Source organism: Panthera onca, chromosome F1, assembly GCF_046562875.1.
Source record: "Panthera onca isolate mPanOnc1 chromosome F1, mPanOnc1 haplotype 2, whole genome shotgun sequence".
Taxonomy (NCBI): Eukaryota; Metazoa; Chordata; class Mammalia; order Carnivora; family Felidae; genus Panthera; species Panthera onca.
The window spans coordinates 47,397,996-47,421,993 of record NC_138355.1 but is presented as its reverse complement, the minus strand read 5'-3'; the positions used below and the strand labels follow the sequence as shown (position 1 = coordinate 47,421,993).

Here is a 23,998-nt window from a genome sequence, read left to right as displayed (position 1 = left end):
CTATTTGGTATTAAATATGTGTTTGTGAATTTCTCTAACTAATGTAATTCTAATATCTGAATTAAACCATTTGATTTGTATTTCCCTGATGGTGAGTGTTATTGACCATCTTTTCATGTGTCTGTTAGCCATCTGGATGTCTTCTTTGGAAAATGTCTATTCATGTCTTTTGCCCATTTCTTAACTGGATTATTTGTTTTTTGTGTGTTAAGTTTGAGAAGTTATTTATAGATGTTTGCAAAAAAGACATCCAGATGGCTAACAGACACATGAAAAGATGCTCAACATCATACATCATCAGGGAAATACAAATCAGACTAAAATAACATATCACCTCATACCTGTCAAAATGGCTAAAACTAACAACACAGGAAACAACAGATGTTGGTGAGGTTAAAGAGAAAGGGTAAACCTCTTACGTTGTTGGTGGAAAATGAAACGGGTGCAGCCCCCCTGGGAAACAGTATGGAGGTTCCTCAAAAAGTCAGGGGCGCCTGGTTGGTTCAGTCTTTTAAGCTTCCCACTTCAGCTCAGGTCATGATCCTGCGGTTCATGAGTTCGAGCCCCATATCGGGCTCTGTGCTGACAGCTCAGAGCCTGGAGCTGCTTCGGATTCTGTGTCTCCCTCTCTCTCTGTCCCTCCCCTGCTCACACTGTCTCTCTCTCTCTCAAAAATAAATAATAAAGATTAAAAAAAATTTTTTTTTAAAGTCAAGCAATTACACTACTAGGTATTTGCTCAAAGGATACAAAAATAGTGATTCAAAGGGATACATGCACCCCAATGCAGCATTATCAACAATAGCCAAAGTGTGGAAAAAGCCCAAATGTCCATCAGCTGATGAACGGATAAAGAACTTCTGGTATATATTTACTCTGGAAAATTCCTCATCCATCAAAAACAATAAAATCTTGCCGTTTGCAATGACATGGATGGAGCTAGAATATATTATGCTAAGTGAAATAAGTCAGAGAAAGACAAATACCATACGATTTCATTCATATGTGGAATTTAAGAAATGAAACAGATGAACATGGGAGGAAATAGAGGCAATACATAAAAGAGACACATAACTATAGAGAACAAACTGAGGGTTGCTGGAGGTGAGGTAGGCGGGGGAGGAGGGTTACGGGTTAAATAAGTGATGAGTATTAAATAGGGCACGTGTGTTCATGACCACTGGGTGTTATATGTAAGTGATGAATCCCTAAATTCTACTCCTGAAACTACTATTACACTAAATGTGAACAAACTGGAATTTAAATTAAAACTTGAAACAAATAACTTACCTAAGGCAATTTTACGTTCACAGCAAAATTGACAGGAAGGTACAGAAACTTCCTATACACTCAGTGTTGCCACACATGCATACCTTCCCCATTTATCAACATGCCCCCATCCCCAATGGTATGTTTTTACATTGATGAATCTGCATTCATCCATCATATTACCCAAAGTCAGTAGTTTACCTTAGAGTTCACTCTTGATGTACATTCTACAGGTTTGGACAAGTGACGTATGTATATGTCAGGTTTGTATAGTGACATGTCCATCATTATGGTATCATACAGAGCTTTTCACTGCCCCAAAAATCCTCTGTGCTCCACCTATTGATTCCTCCCCTTGCTCGTTCTCTGCAACCAGAATGTCATATAGTGGGACTCATGCATCCTGTAGCCTTTTCAGATTTTTTTTAAAAATTTTTTTAATGTTTATTTATTTTTGAGGGAAAGAGAGACAGAGCGTGAGCTGGGGAGGGGCAGAGAGAGAGGGAGACACAGACTCCGAAGCAGGCACCAGGCTCTGAGCTGTCGGCACAGATCCCAATGTGGGGCTCGAACTCACAAACCACGAGATCGTGACCTGAGCCGAAATTAGTTGCTTAACTGGCTGAGCCACCCAGGCGCCCCCAGATTTTTTTTTTTTTTAATGCTGAGAAATAGCTTTTGTGATTCCTCCAAGTCTTTTCATGATATGAGAGGTCATTTCTTCTGGCTCTAAATGATACTCCATTGCCTGGATATATCACGGTTTCTTCATTAGATTCGTGTACTGGTGGACATCTTGGTTGTTTCTACGTTTTACCAATTATGAATAAAGCTGTCATAATCAAATAAATAATAAATAAATAAAACATTTGGTAAGGCTAGTGTCATTGAACACCTAATATATTAGTTCTTTATTTCTGTGTAACAGATTTCCCCCAAAGCATATTGGCGTCAAACAACACACCTTTATCTTTTCAGAGTTTCTGTGGGTCAGGAATTTGGTAGTGGCTTAGCTAGCTAGTTCTGAGCCAGGCACTTCTTGTGTTGCAGTCAGGATGTTGACCTAGGCTGCAGTCACCTGATGGCTTGGTAGGGCCGGAGGATCTGCCTCCAAGACGGTTGACTCATAAGGCTTTTGGCAGGAAGCTTCAGTAACTTACCACATGGGAATCTCCATAGGCTTCACAAATGGCAGCTAACTTTCTCCAGAGCTCATGATCCGATAGAGAGAGCGGCAGAAGCTTCCATACCATTTACAAACTAGTCACACACTGTCACTTTAGCCATATCTAGACTTCAGAAGTGGGTCTCTAAGTCCTGCATACTCAAAGGGAGGAGAATTAGGCTCCTCTTTTTGAAGGGAGAAAAAGACACTGCAGAATTTTCCAAAACCATCCATGTAACAAAATTCCATTCAATTCAACAGAGTACTGTCTTTTTTCCTGGGGAATGTTTCCTCTACTCTTTTCCAGGTATTTTTTGTCTCTATAGTTCTATTCCTTTCCTTTCCATACCACATTTGGTTGTACAGGTGTACTGCACTTACGCTGGATAATATATGAATACATTATGATACAAAAAGTAGGTCAGTGGCCTCCATATTAATTCTAGGGATAACTCCAAAATGAATTTTCAAATCAAAAGACCCTATCATCAACATGAAACAGACCTTAATGTGTAAAACAATTATAATAAAAATACTGAATGATTGAATGATTGAGATATAATCGACATATAACATTATATTAGTTGCAAATGTGCAACATGATTTGATACTTTTATATATTGTGGAATGACTTCAAACACAATTGTAGTTAAATCTATCACCACATCGTTAACATGTTTTTTCTTGTGGAAGCACCTTTAAGATCTACTCTCTTAGCAACTGTCAAATATACAATGCAGTATTAATAACTGTAGTCACCATGCTGTCTGTACCTTACATCCCCATCATTTTATTATTTTATTACTGGTAGTTTGTACCTTTCGACCTCCCTTGACCCATTTCTCCTGCCCTTCAGGCCCTGCCTCTAGCAACCCCCACTCTGTTCTCTTTATCTAAGAGTTTGGTATTTTTAGATTCCAAATATAGCTCATGTAGTCTTTGTCTTTCTCTGTCTGATTTATTTCACTTAGCATGGTGCCCTCCAAGTCCATCCATGTCATCACAAATGGCAACATTTCCTTCTTTTATTGGCTGAATAATAATCCTAGTTTCTTATGCACTCATCCAGTAATGGACACTTAGATTGCTTCCACATTTTGACTATTGTAATAATGCTGCAGTGAATATGGGGCACATATGTCCTTTTCAGTTAGTGTTTTCCTTTCCTTCAGATAAATACCCAGAAGTGGAATTGTTGGATCATATGGTAGTTCTGTTAATTATTTGAGAAACCTCCATGCCGTTTTCATAGTGGCTGCACCAATCTACATTCCCATTAACAGGGCAGAAATGCTCCCTTTTCTCCATATCCTCACTAACATTTTTTTTTCTTTTTGATGAAGCCATGTAAACAAGTATCAAGTAATATCCTATTGTGGTTTTGATTTTCATTTCTCTGATGATAAGTTAAGTTGAGCATCTTTCATGTGCCTTTTGGTCATCTGTGTTTCTTCTCTAGAAGCAATGTCTGTCCAGATCGTCTGCCCATGTGTTATTCAGATTGGGCCTTTAGTTATTGTTGTTAATGAATTATATGAGTTTTTAAAATATATTTTGGATGTTTCCCCTTATCAGACATATGATTTGCAAATATTTCCTCCTACTCATTAGGCTAGTCATCAGTTTGTGGATGGTTTCCTTTATTGTGCAGAAGTAGTTGGTTAATGCAGTCCCACTTGTTTAGTTTTGCCTGGATTGCCTTGCTTTTGGTGTGAATTCTACAAAATAATTGCCAAGATCAATGTCAAGGAACTTATCCCCTATGTTTTCTTCCAGGAGTTTTGTGTTTTCAGGTCTTTCGTCCATTTTGTGTTAGTTTTCGTGTATGTTGTAGATAGTGTTCCAGATTCATTCTTTTGTATGTGGCTGTCCAGTTTCCACAACACCACTTATTGAAGAGACTGTCCTCTCCTCACAGCATATTCTTGGCTTCTTTGTCATAAACTATCTGGCCTTAAATGTATGAGTTTATTTCTAGGCTCTCTGTTCTGTTGAGCTATGTGTCGGATGCTAATACTGTACTGTTTTGATTACTCTAATTTTGTAATATAGTTTGAAACCTTGAAGCATGATGCCTCTAGCTTTGTTCTTCTTTCTCAGGATTTCTTTGACTATTTGGATTCTTTTGTGATTACAAACACATTTTAGGATTGCTTCTTCTATTTCTGTGAAAAATGCCTTTAGAATTTTGATAGGAATTGCACTGAATCTCTATAGATAGCTTTGGGTGGTATGAACATTCTAACAATATTAACTCTTCCAATTCATGAATATGGACTATCTGTCATTTATTTGTGTCTTTGATTTACTTCATCGTTGTCTAGAGTTTTCAGGATACAGATCTTTCACCTTCTTGGATAGATTTATTCCTGGATATTTTCTTTGTTTTGATGCTATTGTAAATGGGATTGTTTTCTTAATTTCCTTTTTTGATAGTTTATTATTAGTGTGTAGAAACATACCAGATGTTTGTACATTGATTTTGTATCCTGCATTTTTACTGAATTCATTTATTAATTCACAGGAGTTTGGGTGGAGTTTTTAGGGTTTTATGTATATAATATCATGTCATCTGAAAATAGTGACAGATTTATTTCTTCCTTTCTTGAATGGATGCCTTTTCTTTCTTTTTCTGCCTAAGTACTCTAGTTAGGACTTCCAGTACTAAGTTGTTGAATAGAAGTGGTGAGAGTGGGCATTCTAATCTTGGTCCTGATCTTCATTATTAAGTATAAAGTTTGTGTGGAGTGGTCATATATAGCTTTATCACAATGCAATATGTTCACTCTACATCCACTATGTTGAGAGTTTGATCGTAAAAAATGTAGAATTTTATCAAATGCTTTTTGTACATCTATTGAGATGATCATGTGATTTTTTTATTCCCTCCTTTTATTAATGTGGTTTATCACGCTGATTTGTGGGTGTTGAACCATCCTTGCATCCCTAGAATGAGTCCCCTACTTGATTAAAGTGTATCATCCTTTTAATGTATTATTGAATTCAGTTTGCTAATATTTTGTTGAAGATTTTTGCACCTAAGTCTTTTAGGTATTGGGCTGTAATTTTCTTTTCTCATGGTGTTTTTCTCAGGTTTTGATATCAGGATAATGCTGGCCTCATAAAACAAGTTTGGAAGTAATCCCTCCTCTTCTATATTTTGGAAGAGTTAGAAAAGTATTGGGATCAATCCTTCTTTAAATGTTTGATAGAAATAACCAGTGAAGGCATCTGGTCTTAGACTTTAGTTTTTGTGAGGTTTTAGGCTACTGATTTAATCTCCTGACTAGTAATTAGTCTTTCAGATTTTCTATTTCTTCATGAGTTAGTCTTGGTAGGCCGTATGTTTTTATGAATTTATCCATCTCTTCTATGTTGTCCAATTTATTGTTGTATAATTGTTCATAGTAGTCTCTTATGGCCTTTATATTTCTCTGGTATCAATTGTACATCTCCTCTTTCATTTCTGATAATATATAGGTAGGTGTGTGTGTGTGTGTGTGTGTGTGTGTGTGTGTGTGTGTGTGTGTGTTTGTATACACACACACATACACGCGCATATCTGAGTTTTCTCTTTTTTCTTGGTGAGTCTAATTAATGGCTTGTCAATTTTGTTTATCTTTTCAAAATTCTGCCTTTAGTGTTATTCATCTTATTGGTATTTCTATTGATATTTTCTATTTTTTAAGCCTTTATTTCGTTCATTTCCACTCTGATCTTTGTCATTTCCTGCCTTCTATTAACTTTCGGTTTTGTTTGTTCTTCATTTTCTAGCTCCTTGAGATGTAAAATTGGTTCATTTGAGGTTTCTTCTTGATGTAAGCATGTACTATGATAACTGCTTTTGCTGCATTTCATAAGTTTTGATATGTTGTATTTCCATTTTCATTTGTCTCTTGGTAGTTTTGATCCTCTTTTACTTTTTTTTTAAATTTGACCCATTCAGTAGCATGTTGTTTAATCTCCACGTATTTGTGGATTTCCCAGTTTTATTCCTGAAATTGATTTATTAGTTTCATACCATTGTTCTCAGAAGAGCTATTTGATATGATTTCAGTCTTCTTAGTGTTAAGACTTGTTTTGTGGTATAACGTATGTCTGTCATAAAGAAGGTTCCATGTATGCTTGATAAGACGGTGTGTTCTGTTAGTTTTATATGGATATTCTGCATATGTCTGGTAAGTACATATGGTCTAACATCACAATGTCAATGTCTCCTTATTGATTTTTTCCTCGATGATCTATCCATTGATGAAAGTGGGAGTATTAATTATTTATTACTGTCTATTTTCCCTTTATTTCTGTTAATATTTGCTCTACATTTTAGGTGCTCTTATGTTGGCTGCTTAAAATTTACAGGTATTATATTCTCTTATGGGATGAACCCCTTTATGTAATGCCCATCTTTGTCTTTTATTACAGTCTTTGTGTTAAAACGTCTATTTGTCCTATATAAATATAGGTACACTAGCTTTTGTGTTTTATTGTTTTTTGTTTTTGTTTTTGTTTTTTTTGAGCGAGGGAGAGAGAGCACAAGCAGGAGAGAGAGAGAGAGAGAGAGAGAGAGAGAGAGAGAGAGAGAGAGAATTGTAAGCAGGCTCCATGCCCAGAGTGGATCCTGACATGCAACTTGATCTCACAGCTGTGCATCATGACCTGCAGTAAAATTGAAGGTCGGGTGCTTAACTGACTGAGCCACTGTTTTGTTTTCATTTGCATGGAATATCTTTTTCTATCCCCTCACTTTAAGTCTATGTGTCCTTATTTCTGAACTGAGTCTCTTGTAGGCAGCATATAGATGGGTCCTTTTTTTTTTTTTTAATCTATTCAGCCATGCTATATCTTTTGATTGGAGTATTTAGTACATTTACGTTTAAAGTAATTATTGATAGGAGTGTACTTATTGCCATTTTGTTAGTTGTTTTCCCATTTTTTGTAATTCCTTTTGTCCTTTCTTCTTCTCTTGCTGTATTTCTTTGTGATTTATTTTCTGCAGTAGTATGCCTAGATTTCTTTCTCTTTAATTTTTGTGCATCTACCAAAAGTTTTTGCTTTGTGATTACCACAAGGCTTCCATAAAACAATTTGTATTTATAACAGTCTACTTTAACTTGAAAAGAACCTAACTTTCATTGTGTTCTAATGCTCTACCTTTTCACTCCTCCCATGTTTTTATTTTTGATGTCACAATTTACATGTTTTGTGTATTTTTTAATGAATTATTTTAGTTATACTTATTTTTACTTCTTTTGCCTTTTTAACCTTCCTACTAACTTTATAATTGACTAACCCACCACCTTTACATTAGATTATTTTGAATTTTACTATATATTTACCTTTACAAATGAGATTTATATGTTTTCCTGTTACTAATTAGCACCCTTTTACCTCAACTTAAAGAATTCCTGTTAACAGTTCTCATAATGCTGGTCTCATGGTGATTAACTTCTTTAGCTTTTGCTTGTCTGGAAAACTTTTTCTCTCTGTGTACCAAGTTGTTTTCCTCTTGCTGCTTTTCAGATTCTTTCTCTGTCTTTAACTTTTGACATTTTTTTTAAATTTTTTTTTTTAACGTTTATTTATTTTTGAGACAGAGAGAGACACAGAGCATGAACAGGGGAGGGGCAGAGAGAGAGGGAGACACAGAATCTGAAACGGGCTCCAGGCTCTGAGCTGTCGGCACAGAGCCCGACGTGGGGCTCGAACTCACTGACCGTGAGATCATGACCTGAGCCGAAGTCGGACGCTTAACCGACTGAGCCACCCAGGCGCCCCTAACTTTTGACATTTTAACTATAACGTGCATTGGTGTGGGTTTCTTTGAGTTCATCATTTTTGCAACTCTATAGGCTTCCTGTATCTATATGTCTATTTTCTTTCCCAGGATAGGGAAATTTTCAGTCACTATTTTTTCAAAAGAAGTTTCCTGCCCCTTTCTTCTTCTGGAACTCCTATAGTGTAAATGTTGGTCTGCTGAGGTTGTCCCATCAGTGTCCATCAGTGTAAAGTCTTTATACATTTTTATTCTTCTTTCTTTGTGCTGGTTTGATTGAGTGAGTTCTCCCAGCCTGCCTTTAAGTTACTGATCCTTATTTTACTTCCTCTAGGCTGCTGTTGAAACACTTTATTGTATTTTTCAGTACGATTATTGTATTCTTCAGCTCTGTGACTTCTACTTGGTACTTTCTTATATTTTCTCTTTGTTGAAATACTCCCTATGCTTACCCATTCTTCTCCTAAGCTTAGTGAGGATCTTTATAACCATTATTTTTAACTCTTTATCACTTATTTTAAGGTAAATCACTTATTTTCATGCAGTTAAAGGCTTTTTTTCTGTGGTTTTATCTTGTTCTTTCAGTTTTAACGTATTCCTCTTTTTCTTAATTTTCCTTGATTCTCTGTGGTTGGCTTCTGTGCATTAGAAAAAATAGCCACCTCTGCTAGTCTTGAAGGAATGGGGTCACTTAGGAGATAATCATTATTGTTCAACCCTAGCCTAGTTCATGGATGTCTCTCAAGTCTTGTGATTGTATAATTAGCCAGTATTATTTTTAGTGTCTCCCAGTAGTTGAGAGTTTGTCAAGACCTGACAGTGTCCCAGAAGGAAGGGTCTCAGTCAGCACCTAGATTCAGGCTGATTGGAAGCCAGGCCCTCAGGCAGCAAAGGTTAAAGTATGCACATATACCCCTTTCAAGGGAAGACTGGGAGATGTCCGCTCCTTCTGAACTGAGCAATGGAGTGATAGCCAGTTCAGAACTGTTTCTTTTATCTGCCATCATCTCTTTGAATTCATGAACACAAGCCCTGGAGGCCACTGAGGCAGGAGATCAAGGGGCAACACCTGGACATCTATCACAAAGCCCAGGGCACCAGATGCAAAAACTGGGCACCAGATGTGTGTATAAGCACCCTTCTAGGAGATACCAACACTCTGGAATGCAGCAAAAACATAACTGTGGTCTCTGGAGGTCTCTGGAGAGGATTACAGTTGGCCCTTAGTTGTCTGTTGAGTGAAAAGCCTGTTTCTCAGGCCTCACCTATGAAGATAGGCTAATAGGCCTCTTTCACATAAAACATATATTCTTTAGTCTCCTACCTCTCTTCTGTGCACTGGGTGGTATCTGGTTGAGAACTTTCTCCATTTGTGACAGTCCTGTGGGACCCACAATCATAAGCATAGCTGGTCACCAGAGCCAGGCAGTCTAGAGGTAAACCCTGGCTGGCTGACACAGAAGCCAGGGTGCCATAGAAAAGTATAAGCTCCATTCCTAGAGATACCTTTGACCTAGAGGGAAGCAGAGGAATATCACAAAGATGGCCTCCAGTGGCTTCTGTCCCCAGAGAACACCTAAGTAGGACCCTAGATGTGTGCCAAACCAGAAGTCTGCTCCTCAAGCCAAAACTACAGGAAAGGCCAACAGGCATTTCATAGAAATATTGAGATTATAGTTCAGTCTGTACCTATAGTGTGCCTTTGGTGTGGTTACTAGCCCTGAACTGTCTCTGCATTTCTTACAATCGCATGGGGCCCGTGAATACAAACCCCCCCCCCCCCCCCCCCGGCCATCAGATCAAGGAATGACCCCTGGGTGGCTGCCACATAATCCAATGCAACAGAGGTAGAAACTGGGGCACCAGATCTTTGTCCAGATTTCCCTCTAAGAGTTATCAGTGCCCTGCAGTACAGCAGAAGGAGGACCTGAAGATAGTGCCTATCCTCCAAGTTCCCTATAGAGGATTATGGTTGGCCCTCAGTTGTCTGTTTAATTAGAAGTCTGCCCCTTAGGCCTCAGCAAAAAAGATTAATCTCATAGGACTTTAACAGAAAAAGATAGGTGTTTCAGTCTGTGGTGCTCTCCTGTGCCCTGAGAGTGGTGGCCTGTTAATCAGTCTTTCTTTATTTGTTACAGTCCTGTAGGACCCACTAGCCACCATAGCCATATGATTTAGCGGTATCTCCTGGGTGGCAGCTGTAAAACTCAGAGGGTGTCTGAGGAGAACATAAGCTCGTTTCCTAGAGATACCAGTGAGCTGAAAAGAGGCAAGGGAGAGTATAAAGATGGTGCCTGCTGGAGTCTATCTTTGAGGAGAGTTTTAGTAAGCCCCTAGATGTGTTTTAAATTAAATGCTTACCCCTCAGAGCGGAGCCTTAAGGTAGGCAAATAAGTCTCTTTCACAGAAAGTCTGGGCACTTTTCAGGTGGCTTCCTCTATCCTGGACCCTGGGGTGGGTGAGTCCATGACTGTGGACCCTTTAAGAGCTGTTTCTCACTTAGCTGTAGCTTGTGGGTCCTTGTGGACACAAGCCCTGTTGGCTTTCAAAGCTAGATGCTTTGGGGGCTTGTCTGTCAGGTGTAGATATTAAAATCGGGGTGCCAGATGTAAGGCTCAGACACTTCACTCCTCAGGGAGAAGCTTGGGGTTTTGAATTCCCTCCCAATTGTGGGTCATCATGCTGGGGATGAGGTTTAGGGTCAGATTGTATCTGTTTCTTCTATCCACTTTGATGTGAGCTTTTTCTCATTTGCCCAGTGTGTAGGAATCACTCAGCTAGTTTTTAGAGGGTTTCTTTTTTTTTTCAGACAAAATTATTCTGTATATAACTGTAGATTCAGTGTGTCCAAGGGAAGAGGTGTGTTCAGGATCTCCTACCTCTCCATCTTGAACCACTTCCATAAGGAAAATATTTAATCGTGTTTATGGTGGGTTATGGAAATGGTAGATCAGCCCACCTGGATCTGGATCTCACCAAGTTTATTCCAGAAGGGGCCTTATGAAGTTCTTGTGGACAAGATGGGGAAATGGACCAGTTAGATGGTTTATGAGAGTGTTTGAAATTTCGTTAAGTAAACTTACCCGAGTATCAGATTCAGGACTTTGTTCTCAAGCCTATTTCATTACTCCTTTGTGTTATCAGATAGTTTAATGATTTAGGGGAAACACAGTACAAATTCACAAGTGGAATTGTTCAGGGGGTCATGACAGTGAATCTGCATTAGCACAGATTCATCATTCAAAAAGGATTCTCTGTGCTAGGCTGAATCTAATAACGTGACATTTAGTAGTGATCCTGGGTTTAGGTCAAAGGAATCAGATGTACAAGTACAGACAGATTAGAAAGAGTTTTAAAAGTTGGTGAATATTTTAATCAATTGTGAGATCAGTTTGAGTCAAAACTATGCCAGAACCACCACTACTGTTAATGAGACCACACCCTGTATTGATAGAAATCCAAGGTAGAATGAGGCTGTTCTAAATTTTGCCCATTCCAGTGCTGCTCAGACCATATATGAAATACTATATTTGCTTCGGAGATGACCTTCTAAAAGCATAAAACATATTTAAGTGTACCCAGATGAAAGAAAACAGCAAAGAGATTCAAGCCTGTCATAATAATAATACCTACTTTAATTTTACCCCCTTTGTATAACTTTTGAAAAAAAATCTCAGTGGAGTGTTTGCTTTAATTAATATCCTTTTTTTTTTTTTTTTTTTAATTATTGGCAAGTCAGCTAACATACAGAGTAGTCTTGGCTTCAGGAGTAGATTCCCTTGATTCATCACTTACATTTTCATCCTGACAAGTGCCCTCCTCAATGCCCATCACCCATTTTCCCCATCTTCCCAGCCCCCCACCGCCATCAACGCTCAGTTTGTTCTATTTAAGAGCCTCTTAGAATTTGCCTCCCTTTCTGTTTGTATTTTTTTTCCTTCGGTTCCCCTATGGTCACCTGAAAAGTTTCTCAAATTCCACATATGAGTGAAATCATATAATATTTGTCTTTCTCTGACTGAGTTATTGCACTTAGCATAATACCTTCCACTTCCATCCACATTGTTGGAAGTGGCAAGATTTCATTCTTTTTCATCCCCAAATAGTATTTCAATATATATAAATATACCACATCTTCTTTGGATAAAGAAGCAGTTGATGGACATTTGGCCTCTTGCCATAATTTGGCTATTGTTGATAGTGCTGCTATAAACATTGGGGTGCTTGTGCCCCTTCAAAACAGCCCTCCTGTTTCCTTTGGATAAATTCCTAGTAGTGCTATTGCTGGGTCGTAAGGTAATTCTATTTTTAATTTTTTGAGGAACCTCCACACTGTTTCCAGAGCAGCTTCACCAGTTTGCATTCCCACCAATAGTGCAAGAGGGTTACCTTTTCTCCACATCCTTGCCAACATCTGTTGTTTCCTGAGTTGTTAATTTTAGACACTCTGGTGGGAGGTGGTATCTCAATGTGGTTTTGATTTGTATTCCCCGGATGATGAGCAATGTTGGACATCTTTTCATGTGTTTATTTGCCATTTGGATATCTTCTTTGGAAAAGTATTCATTTTTTCTGCCCTTTTTTTGTGTTTCAGATGTTCAGTTTGGTAAGTTCTTTATAGGTTTTTGATACTAACACTTTATCTGGTATGCCATTTGGAAATACCTTCCCCCTTTCCATTGGTTGCCTTTTAGTTTTATTGATTGTTTCCCTTGCTGTGCAGAAGGTTTTTATCTTGATGAGGTCCCAATAGTTCATTTTTGCTTTTATTTCCTTGCCTTTTGAGACATGTCAAGTAAGAAGTTGCTGCGGCCAAAGTAAAAAAGGCTCCTGCTTGTTTTCTCTTGCAGGATTTTGATGGTTTCCTATCTCACATTTAGGATTTTCATCCATTTTTAGTTTATTTTTGTGTATGGTTTAAGAAAGTGGTCCAGTTTCATACCTCTGCCTGTTGCTATCCACTTTTCCCAATTCGTTTTCCTAAAGAGACTGTCTTCTTTCCATTGGATACTCTTCCCTGCTTTTTTGAAGATTAATTAGCCATATATGTGTGGGTCCATTTCTCGGTTCTCTATTCTGTGCCATTAGTCTATGTGTCTGTTTTTGTGCCAACATCATATTGTCTTGATGATGACAGCTTTGTAATACAAGCTAAAGTCCGGGATTGTGATGCCTCCAGCTTTAGTTTTCTTTTTCAACATTTCTTTGGCTATTCAGGATCTTTTGTGGTTCCATACAAATTTTAGGATTGTTTGTTCTAGCTCTCTGGAGAGTGCTGGTGCTATTTTGATTGAAATTGCTAGAATGTGTAGATTGCTTTGGGTAGTATCAAATTTTAACAATATTTGTTCTTCTGATTCCTGAGCATGGAACGTTTTTCCATTTCAATGTGTCTTCTTCAATTTCTTTCATAAGCTTTCTGGTTTTTTTTTTTTTTTTTTTCAGTGTACAGATCTTTTACCTCTTTGGTTAGGTTTATTCCTAGGTATTTTATCATTCTTGTTGCGTTTGTGAATGGGTTCAATTCCTTGATATCTCTTTCTCTTGCTTCATTATTGGTATATAGAATGCAACCAATTTCTGTACATTAATTTTGTATCCTGTGATTGTGCTGAATTCACGTATCAGCTCTAGCATTTTTTTTGGTGGGGTCTTGTGGGTTTTGCTTGTAGACTATCATGTCATCCACGAAGAGTGAACGTTTCACTTCTCTGCCAATTTGAATCCCTTTTATTTCATTTTGTTGTCTGATTGCTGAGGCTAGCGATTCCAACACTATGTTAAACAACAGTGGTGAGAGTGGACATCCCTGGCGTATTCTTGATCTCCGGGGGAAAGCTCTCTGTTTTTCCCCATGGAGGATGATATTTACTGTGGGCATTTCATGTATGGCTTTTATGACGTTAGGGTATGTTCCTTCTATCCCAGCTTCCTTGAAGGTTTTTATTAAGAAAATGCTTTTTCTGCATCTATTGACGGGATCATATGGTTCTTATCCTTCTTCTTTTAAGGTAATATATCAAGTTGATTGAATTGCAAAAATTGAACCAGCCCTGCAGCCTAGGATGAATCCCACTTGATCATGTTGAATGATTCTTTTAATATACTGTTAAATTTGGTTTGCTAGTGTCTTGTTGAGAATTTTTGTACCCGTGTTCATCAGTACCATGTTCAGTACCATGATCAGTACCATGTTCATCAGATATTGGCCTGTAATTCTCCTTTTTAGTGGGTTCTTGTCAGTTTTGGAAATCAAAGTAATGCTGGCTTCGTATAATGATCCTGAAAACTTTTCTTTCATTTTATTTTTTGGAACAGCTTGAGAAGAATAGGTATTTAAGTGTCTGGTAGACTTCTCCTGGGAAGCCATCTGCCCTAGGACTCTTATTTGTTGGGCGATTTTTGATTACTGAGTCAATATCTTCTCTGCTTATGGTTTGTTCAAAGTTTCTATTTCTTCCCTTTTGAGTTTTGGTAGTGTGTGTGTGTCTATTACTCTTATGTGTCTACCCTTTTAGGTTAAGGCCCATTTGTCCCTAGAGGTGTTCAGAATTCTCTTTTCGTCTTTGTATTTTGCCAGTTTCACTATGATATGTCTTGGTGTTGACCTGTTTTTGTTGATTTTGAAGGGAGTTCTCTGTGCCTCTTGGACCTGGATGCCTGTTTCCTTGTCCAGATTAGGGAAGTTCTCAGCTGTGATTTGTTCAAATAAAATTTCTGCCCTTTTTCTCTCATTTCTTCTTCTAGAACTCCTATGATATAGATATTATTTCGTTTCATTGAATCACTTAGGTCTCTTGTTGCCCTTTGTGGTCTAGTAATTTCCTTTCCATATCTCATTTGTAGCATTTCTTAAATCATTGTGTCTATTTCTTAGGTCTTTAATCCCTGCAGCAATAGATTCTCTGCTGTTGTCTATGCTTTTTTCAAGCCCAGCTATTAGTTGTATGACTGGTATTCTAAATTCTTGTTCAGATGTATTGTTTACATCTGGTTTGAGCAATTCTCTGGCTGTCTTCCTGGAATTTCTTTTCAGGAGAATTCTGTTTCATCACTTTTGCCAGGTTTGTGTCTCTTATGTGTTTTAATGGTTTGTTATCTGTCCTGCACCAACGAGAATTACTATATTAAAAAGGGGTCATACACTGGCCCAGGGCCTGGCGTTTCAGGAAGTGTTTTTAGAGTGTGTTGCGTGCACTCAATTGTTGCGTCTTTGGCCGCTCTACCCCACTCGTCTGTCTTCTACAAAGCTTCTCCTTAGTCATACTGGTAGAATGTTTACACCATTGTTAGACAAATCAGAGAAACTATAAGGGTTAATCCAGTGAGAGCAAAAGGAAAATAAAGATGGAGATATAGAAAAGGTGTAAAAAAAATAGAATAAAAATGCCTGATTAAACAGACACAGAAACAGAGAAAGCAAAAAAAGAAAAAATACATATATATAATATATATATTTTTATAATATATATAATTTGTATTTATTAATTTATTATTTATTATTATATTGTTAATTTATTATTATTTATTATTAATTTATTAATATGTAACATAAATATATTTTTATATGTATAAAACATGTGTTATATATGTATATATATTGACCAAAAATCAAATCAGAAAGTTTAAGCCTGATTCCAGAGTAAAAAATGAAGAGGTAGAAAGAAAAATATAGAAAAGAGTAGAGAAGGAAAAAAAAAGAAAAGAAAATGGCAACACAGTAATATATAATACCACAGGATAGTTGTCTATGCCATTAGATAAGTAGTTGCCATCCACTGAGGGGTGAGATTTTGTGTAAGCGGGTCGGCCTCCACAGGGGGCCACTATTCTGTTCCCTGAAGCCGCACCATGCTGGTGATGGGGAGAAAAATGGCAACACCCAAATCTCTCCTCCCCAGACTGGGTGTCTTAAACCATGCTGTTTAGGCAGCCCTCACAACGTAGCTCAGGCAGGTGGCTTGCCCTGTCCCACAGTTCCCCCATGCCTCTTAGGTGCTAGGCTGGGATTCAAAACCTGGTGTCTTAAAGGACCCAGCACCAGTTCTAGGATAGTGCTGCCCCACCCTGCCCATATGGCAGGCACATGCAGGGTCTTTTAACCTTGGGGAGGCGATATACACTCTTCCACAGTACTCAAGGGAGGGGACTATTCTCCCCACTGTGCCCCTGAGATGGGATACTACACTGGGGCTGGCTCCCCTCCCCACAAGTGCATGCACGTGGAAGCAGATTTCTTCCACAGGATGGCACACACTTTTGAAAACTGCAGTCTTCAGCTCCTAAGGCTGTTTGCAAAGTACGCTAGCAATCTCCCTAGATTTCTCATTTCTAGTCCGTGGTCTGGAGAGGTTTTCCTCTTGTCCTAACATACCACAATCCACAGTTTCTCTCTCTCCTTTTTGTCTCTCCACAGAGGGGGAACCCTTCCCTCCGGGCCCATAATGTTTTATCTCCCCCAATTCGCATAGACACACCTCTGTCCCGTCAAGCTGTCTCCCTCCACCTGTGCAGATTTTTCTGTCACTCTGCAGATAGATTTCCTGGGTGTTCCAGGTGTTCTGACCTCAATACAGCTGTTTGAGGGACGAGGGAAATCTTTGTCCCTCTACTTCTCCACCATCTTAACCCCTAATTGATACACTTTGAAACACCTAATAGGTGGATAACCAAAGTTGTTCTGAAATCAGACCACCAGGGTTCAAATCTCTCCTTTACAATTTTACAGCAATGTATTTAAGTTCTTTAAAACTTAATTCCTGCAAATCCAAACACTGAAGTTTGCCCAAGGTAGAATGATTGTTAAATGACACTCATATTTATGTATCATGATGAAATTCATCCAAGGATAAAGGGAAAAGAATCTAACTCGTCAAAAAGCAGTGGAGAAAAATACTAGAAGATAACTTAAAAGGAATAAGACTAAATGAACACTTGATCTCAATATTGAAAGCTTCAAAAATGTGGAAAAAATCTGAAATTTATAACTTTTCTTGTCCTAGAAAACCTGATGCGATTAATGAAATAATGCTAATAAGAGGATAGAATTCACCCATGAAACAATTCATTTTCGGTTTGATTTTTTATTAAGGCAAAACATTATTTATAATGGTTTTGTTTGTTTTGTTTTTCTTCCAAGGGAATCGTTGTGATTTTCCACAAATAAAACATGGTAGTCTATACTATGAAATTATCTATAGACGAGACTTTCCAGTACGTGTAGGAAAAAAATACTGGTATTCCTGTAAGACCAATTTTGTGACTGCTTCACAAGAGCCCTGGGAATATATTCATTGCACAAAAGAAGGATGGTCACCAGCAGTACCATGCCGCAGTAAGTCAACCGTTATAATTGTATATGTATAAATAGTTCACATCCTGGAGGGAGCAGACATGTAAGTGAGTACAATTAAGACTACTATGACAAAAAGAAGGCCAAGGGATGAATTTTATGAGCAAAAATACCAACATGAGGTTTTCCTTTTATAAGGAGCTCTTCCTAAAATCTTATTAGAGATAAAGTTAGAGGTTTTTTGAAAATACCTATATCATTTACCCATACCTTAATTATAAATACTGAAAGTAAATAGTATTGACTATTGATTTTTTTGTTTTTCAACATTTGGTATTAGCTTTATTTTTGGATACTTATGCATTACAGTTTAAATGTTGTACAAATAATTTTTTTTTTAATTTTTTTTTTTTTAACGTTTATTTATTTTTGAGACAGAGAGAGACAGAGCATGAACGGGGGAGGGGCAGAGAGAGAGGGAGACACAGAATCGGAAGCAGGCTCCAGGCTCTGAGCCGTCAGCCCAGAGCCCGACACGGGGCTGGAACTCACGGACCGCGAGATTGTGACCTGAACTGAAGTCGGCCGCTCAACTGACTGAGCCACCCAGGCGCCCCTACAAATAATTTTTAATTTGCTATTTTCACTGAATTTATGGGTTTAAAAATTTTTTGTTTATTATTTTTATGATTTTTAGGACAATGTATTTTCAATCATTTGAAAAATGGAGATAACCCAAAACAAGAAGTAAAATACGTACAAGGTGAATCTGTAAGAGTTAACTGCCATGCTGGCTACAGTCTTCAAAATGAGCAGACTGTGATGACCTGTACAGAGGGTGGCTGGTTCCCTCCTCCCGAGTGCATTCTTCTCAGTAAGTAAATGGTCTCAGATCTCAGTATATTTATGGTTTTCTAACCCTCATCTATATTAACTGTGACAAAATATTTATATCAACTTTCTTATTTCCACCAATGAATCTACTTAGTTTTATTTTTTCCAAGAATGTGTGAGTGGATATACACATTTTTGGTACATATATATAGCAAAATAAATGTCTAATAATAGGCATTAGTCAAGAAAACAGTAATGGAACTACAAAGAAGTAACCTGTATTAATAGGGTGACACCAGCAATGGAAGGAGGAAGATGTGACAGAGAGGGGGATCCTAGGCTTGCCTCATCCCATAAGGATAACTATCAAATCATCCTAAATACCCCCGAGATTGACCTGAAGACTGGCAGAACAGATTCCACAATTAAAGATACAGAATAGGCCACATTGAAGAAGTAAGATGTACAGAGATTCAGGTTTCTCTCCCAAACTGAGAAGAAATGGACTGTGGCCACTGAGGTGGTAAGGGAGTAGTGGTCACAGAGAGGGTGAAAGGCAGACTGACACACAGAGGAACACACAGGAAAAACAAATCCCCATAGAAATTAGCTTGGAAAGGGAGAGGGGACAAATTTTGTGAGTTCCTGCAACCAGTGAGGCTTAAAGCCTGGGGTTTGAAAGGTCAGTGTGCTTGGGTCTGGAAGAGATCAAAGGGCATTGGGACTGCTCTTGGAGATAAGGCAAGCAAAGAGCCTGTGGACATACAGCATGGAAACAGCAATCTGATGAGCACTTGGAGCACACAGTGGGGAGGTTATTTGCTCATCCTGGAGCATGTTGCAGAAAGGGAGCATTTACAGAGACCCCTCTGGAAACAAAGGAACTGGCAGGTGCCATTTCCCTCTCCCACCCTTCAACATTAACACAGGGTCAACTGTGGGAACCAGCTCAGGGCTCACACTTGCTATCTTACTTGCTTACACCAAGCCCTATGTCCCTATGCTCTGGTGGAACCACCTTTCCCGGTCACACTTGCCTCAGTCCCAGAGCAGGCAGCCCCCAGCCACAAAAGACCAGATCAAATCCCAGCCCAAACTACATCTCCCAACTTGGGAGGTTTTTTGTTTGTTTGTTTGTTTGTTTGTTTGTTTGTTTTGTTTATTTGTTTCTGGCAGGGGGCAGGGAGGTGGGGCTGGATTCCAGCAGCAATGTTGAGAAGTCTCATTTCACAAGCAGACCAGAATACACCAAGTTAAAACTTACCACATTCAGGCAAGGAACCAAACACTGCCCACAACAGGCAAAGAGAGCCTCTGCAGATGAGTGACCGGAAAGATAAAGCAGTCAGGACACAACAACAGTGTGCACATAGCATATATTGGAGACACTCCCTGAAGTGCCAGGCCCTGGGGAAACGGGGTCACAACACCTCAGGGCATGAGAGAACCTCTTTTTCATAAGGCCATTACCCTCAGGAACAGGAGAAGTAGCTGACTTTTTTAACACAGAAAAGTAAGCCAAGAAACTTAGACAAAATGAGAAAACAGAAGAAATTGTCCCAAATGCAAGAACAGTGCAATGCCACAGCCATGGATCTAAGTGAAACAGATATTAGTAAAATACCTAATAGAGAATTTAATGTAACAAATCTAAAGATACTGGACTTAAGAAAAAAAATCCAAGACATGGGTGAAACCCTTAATACAGAGATAAGGAATAACACAGCAGAGATAAAGGGCTCAATAAACAAAATCAGAAACACACTTGGTGGCATGAACAGCAGGCTGGAAGAAGGAGAGGAACAACATAATGGCCTAGAAGACAAAGCAACGGAAAGTTATCAAGCTGAACAAAAGAGAGAAAAGAATTATGCAAAAAGAGAATAGATTTATGGAACTCCATGACTCCATCAAACATAACAACATTCATTGTAGAGGAGTCCCAGAAGAAAAAGAAAGAAAAAAAAGGGACAGAAAATTTATTTGATGAATTAATAGCAGAAAACTTCCCTAATCTGGTGGGGGAGGAAACAGATATCCATATCCAGGAGGCACAGGGAACCCCCAAGAAAATAAACAAAAGCTAACCCACAGAAACATATATATTGTAATTAGATTGGCAAAACATAGGGGTATAGAAAAAAAATTTTAAAGCAGCAAGACAAAAAAAAAAAAAAAAAAAAAAATCCCATACAAGGGAAAACCCATAAGGCTCCTAGGGCATTTTTCAGCAGAAGCTGAAATAATAAAGGGGACAATCCAACAAAAAGATATAACGATTGTAAATGTTTATGCACCCAACATGTAAGCTCCCCTATACATAAAAGTTAATAACAAATAGAAAAGAACTAAACATTCATAAGTGATAGTAGCGGATTTTCACACTTCAGTTACATAAATGGACAAGATCATTTAAACAGATAATCAACAAGGAAACAACAGCTCTGAATGACACACTGGAACAGATGGATTTAACAGATATTTTGAGAACACTGCATCCTAAAACAGCAGAATACACAATCTTTTCAAGTGTATGTGGAACATTCTCCAGAATGGGACACATATTAGGACATAAAACAAGCCCCAACAAATTCAAAAAGGTCAAAGTGATACCATGCATCTTTTCTGAACACACTACTATGTAACTAGAAGTCAACCACAAGAAAAAGTCTGAAAAGAGCATAAATATATGAAAGTAAAGTAACATGCTAATAAACAATGAATGGGTCAACCAGAAAATAAAAGAAAATTCAAAAAACCACATGGAAACAAGTGAAAGTGAAAACACCACAATTAAAAACCTTTGGGATGCAGCCAAACTGGTTCTAAGAGGGAAGTTTGTAGCAATACAGGTCTGCTTCAAGAAGCAAGAAAAGAATCAAATAAACAATTTCACTTGACACCTGAAGAAGCTAGAAAAGCAACCACAAACAAAACCTAAGGAAAAAAAAAAAAAAGAAGGAAAGAAATAATAAGGATTAGAACAGAAATAAATGGGGGTGCCTGGGTGGCTCAGTCGGTTAAGCATCTGACTGCAAGTCAGGTCATGATCTCACGGTTTGTGAGTTCAAGCTCCATGTCAGGCTCTGTGCTGACACCTCAGAGCATGGACCCTGCTTTGGATTCTGTGTCTCCCTCTCTCTCTGCCCCTCCCCTGCTTACACTCTGTCTCTCTCTCAAAAATGAATTAACTTTAAAAATTTTTAAATCAAAGAAAGAAATGTCATAGAAACTAGAAAAACAATAGAGCAGATCAAAGAAACCAGGAACTGGTTCTTTGAAAAAATTAATAAGTGATAAACTGCTAGCCATACTATCAAGAAGAAAAGATAAAGGACCCAAATAAGTAAATCACAAGAGAGGAGAAATAACAACCAACACCACAGAAATTCAAACAATTATACGAGAATATCATGGAAAACTGTATGCCAAAAAGTCGGTAATCTGGAAGAAATGGATAAATTCCTATAAACATAAACCTACCAAAACTGAAACGGGAACAAATAAAAAAATGAACAGACCAATTAACAGAAAAAAAAAAAGGAATCAGTAATCAAACACCTCCCAACAAACAAAAGTCCAAGACCAGATGAGTTCACAAGTGAATTCTACCAAACATTTAAAGAAGAGTTAATACGTATTCTTCTCAAACTACTCCACACTTGATCTTAGCCAGAAGTCCGAGAAGTGATCTTCTTAAACTATTCCAAAAAAATAGAAAAAGAAGGAAAACTCCAAATTCATTCTATGAGGCAGCACTACCCTGATACCAAAACCAGATAAAGAAACAAGAAAAGGGAACTGTAGATGAATATAGATGCAAAAATCCATAACAAATACTAGCAAACCAAATCTAACAAAACATTAAAAAATTATTCACCACATCAGTCTTACGCACGGTGATTTATTCCTGGACTCCAAGGATGGTTCAATATTAACAAACCAATCAATGTGATATATCACATCATTCAAACCACATCAATAAAAAAAAAGGATAAGAACCATATGATCATTTCAACAGATGCCAGAAAAGCATTTGGCAAAATATAACATCAATTCATAATAAAAGCTCTCAACAAAGTAAGTTTTGAGGGGACATACCTCAACATAAAAAAAGGCCATACATGAAAAACACACAACTAACATCATCCTTAAAGGGGAAAAACAGCTTTTCCCCTAAGGAACAAGACAAGGATGTCTACTCTACCATTTTTATTCAAGATAGTACTGGAAGTTCGAGCCACTGCAATCAGACAACAAAAAGAAATAAAAGGCATCCAAATCAGTAAGGAAGAGGTAAACCTTTTACTATTTACAGATGACATAATATTCTATATAGAAAACCCAAAAGATTCCACTGAAACCTGCTAGAACTAGAATGAATTCAGAAAAGCTGTAGGATACAAAATCAATGTATAGAAATTTGATCCCTTTCTATATATTAATAATGAAACAGCAGAAAGAGAAATTAAGAAAACAACCCATTTACTATTGCACTAAAAATAATAAAATACCTAAGAATAAACCTAATCAGAGAGGTGAAAGATCTGTACTCTGAAACTATAAAACTCTGATGAAAAAGAAATGGAAGATGACACAATTAATGGAAAGACATCCCATGTCCATGGACTAGAAGAGCAAATATTGTTAAAATGTCTACACAACCCAAAGCAATCTACACATTCAATGCAATCCCCATCAAAATACCAACATTTTTTACAGACCTAGAACAAACAATCCTAAAGTTTGTATGGAACTACAAAAGAACCTGAATAGTCATATCAGTCTTGAAAGAGAAGAGCAAAGCTGGAAGCATCACAATTCCAGACTTCAAGTTATATTACAAAGCTATAGTGATCAAGACAGTAAGGTACTGGCACAAAAATAGACACTTGGACAAATGGAACTGAATAGAAAACCCAGAAATAAACCCATAATTATATACTGAATTAATCTTCAACAAAGCAGGAACGAATATCCAGTGGGAAAAAGACAATGTGTTCAACAAATGGTACTGGGAAAACTACACAGCAACATGCACAAAATGAAACTGAACCACTTTGTTGCACCATACACAAAAATAAATTCAAAGTGGATTAAAGACCTAAATGTGAGACCTGAAACTATAAAAGTCCTGGAAGAGAGAGAGCAGAAGCAGTAACTTCTCTGAAATCAGCCACAAACTTTCTAGACAGATCCCCTGAGGCAAGGAAAATAAAAGCAAGAATAAATAAATAAAAATGAAATAAAAAATTATTAGAACTACATTAAAGTAAAAAAACTTCTGCACAGCAAAGGAAACAGTCAATAAAACTGAAAGGCAACCTGTGGAATGGGAGATGTTATTTACAGATGGCATGTCTGGTAAAGAGTAGTGTCCAAAATATGTAAAGAACTTATAAAACTCGACACCAAAAACCAAATAATCCAACTAAAAAAATGAATGGGAGACATGAACAGACATTTCTCCAAAGACATACAAAGGACAACAGGCACATGAAGAGATACTCATCATCACTTATCATCAGGGAAATGCAATCAAAACAACAATAAGATATCACCTCACCCTTGACAGAATGGCTAAAATCAACAACACAAGAAACAACAGATGTTGGTGAGGATGTGGAGCAAGGGGTACCCTCTTGCACTGTTGGGAATGCAAACT

General features: G+C 37.8%; 1 protein-coding gene across 4 annotated transcripts in view; it reads left to right on the top strand.

The window, feature by feature from the left end:
- The window catches only part of LOC132676570 (complement factor H-like), a 104,657-nt gene that overhangs the window by 40,663 nt on the left and 39,996 nt on the right, over positions 1–23,998 (top strand). For all 4 annotated transcript variants that reach the window (XM_078441384.2, XM_078441383.2, XM_078441385.2 and 1 more), the window contains exons 8-9: positions 17,347–17,541; positions 18,197–18,373. In XM_078441384.2, coding sequence (XP_078297510.1) covers positions 17,347–17,541; positions 18,197–18,373 — 372 coding nt within the window. The remainder of the gene's footprint in view (positions 1–17,346; positions 17,542–18,196; positions 18,374–23,998) is intronic.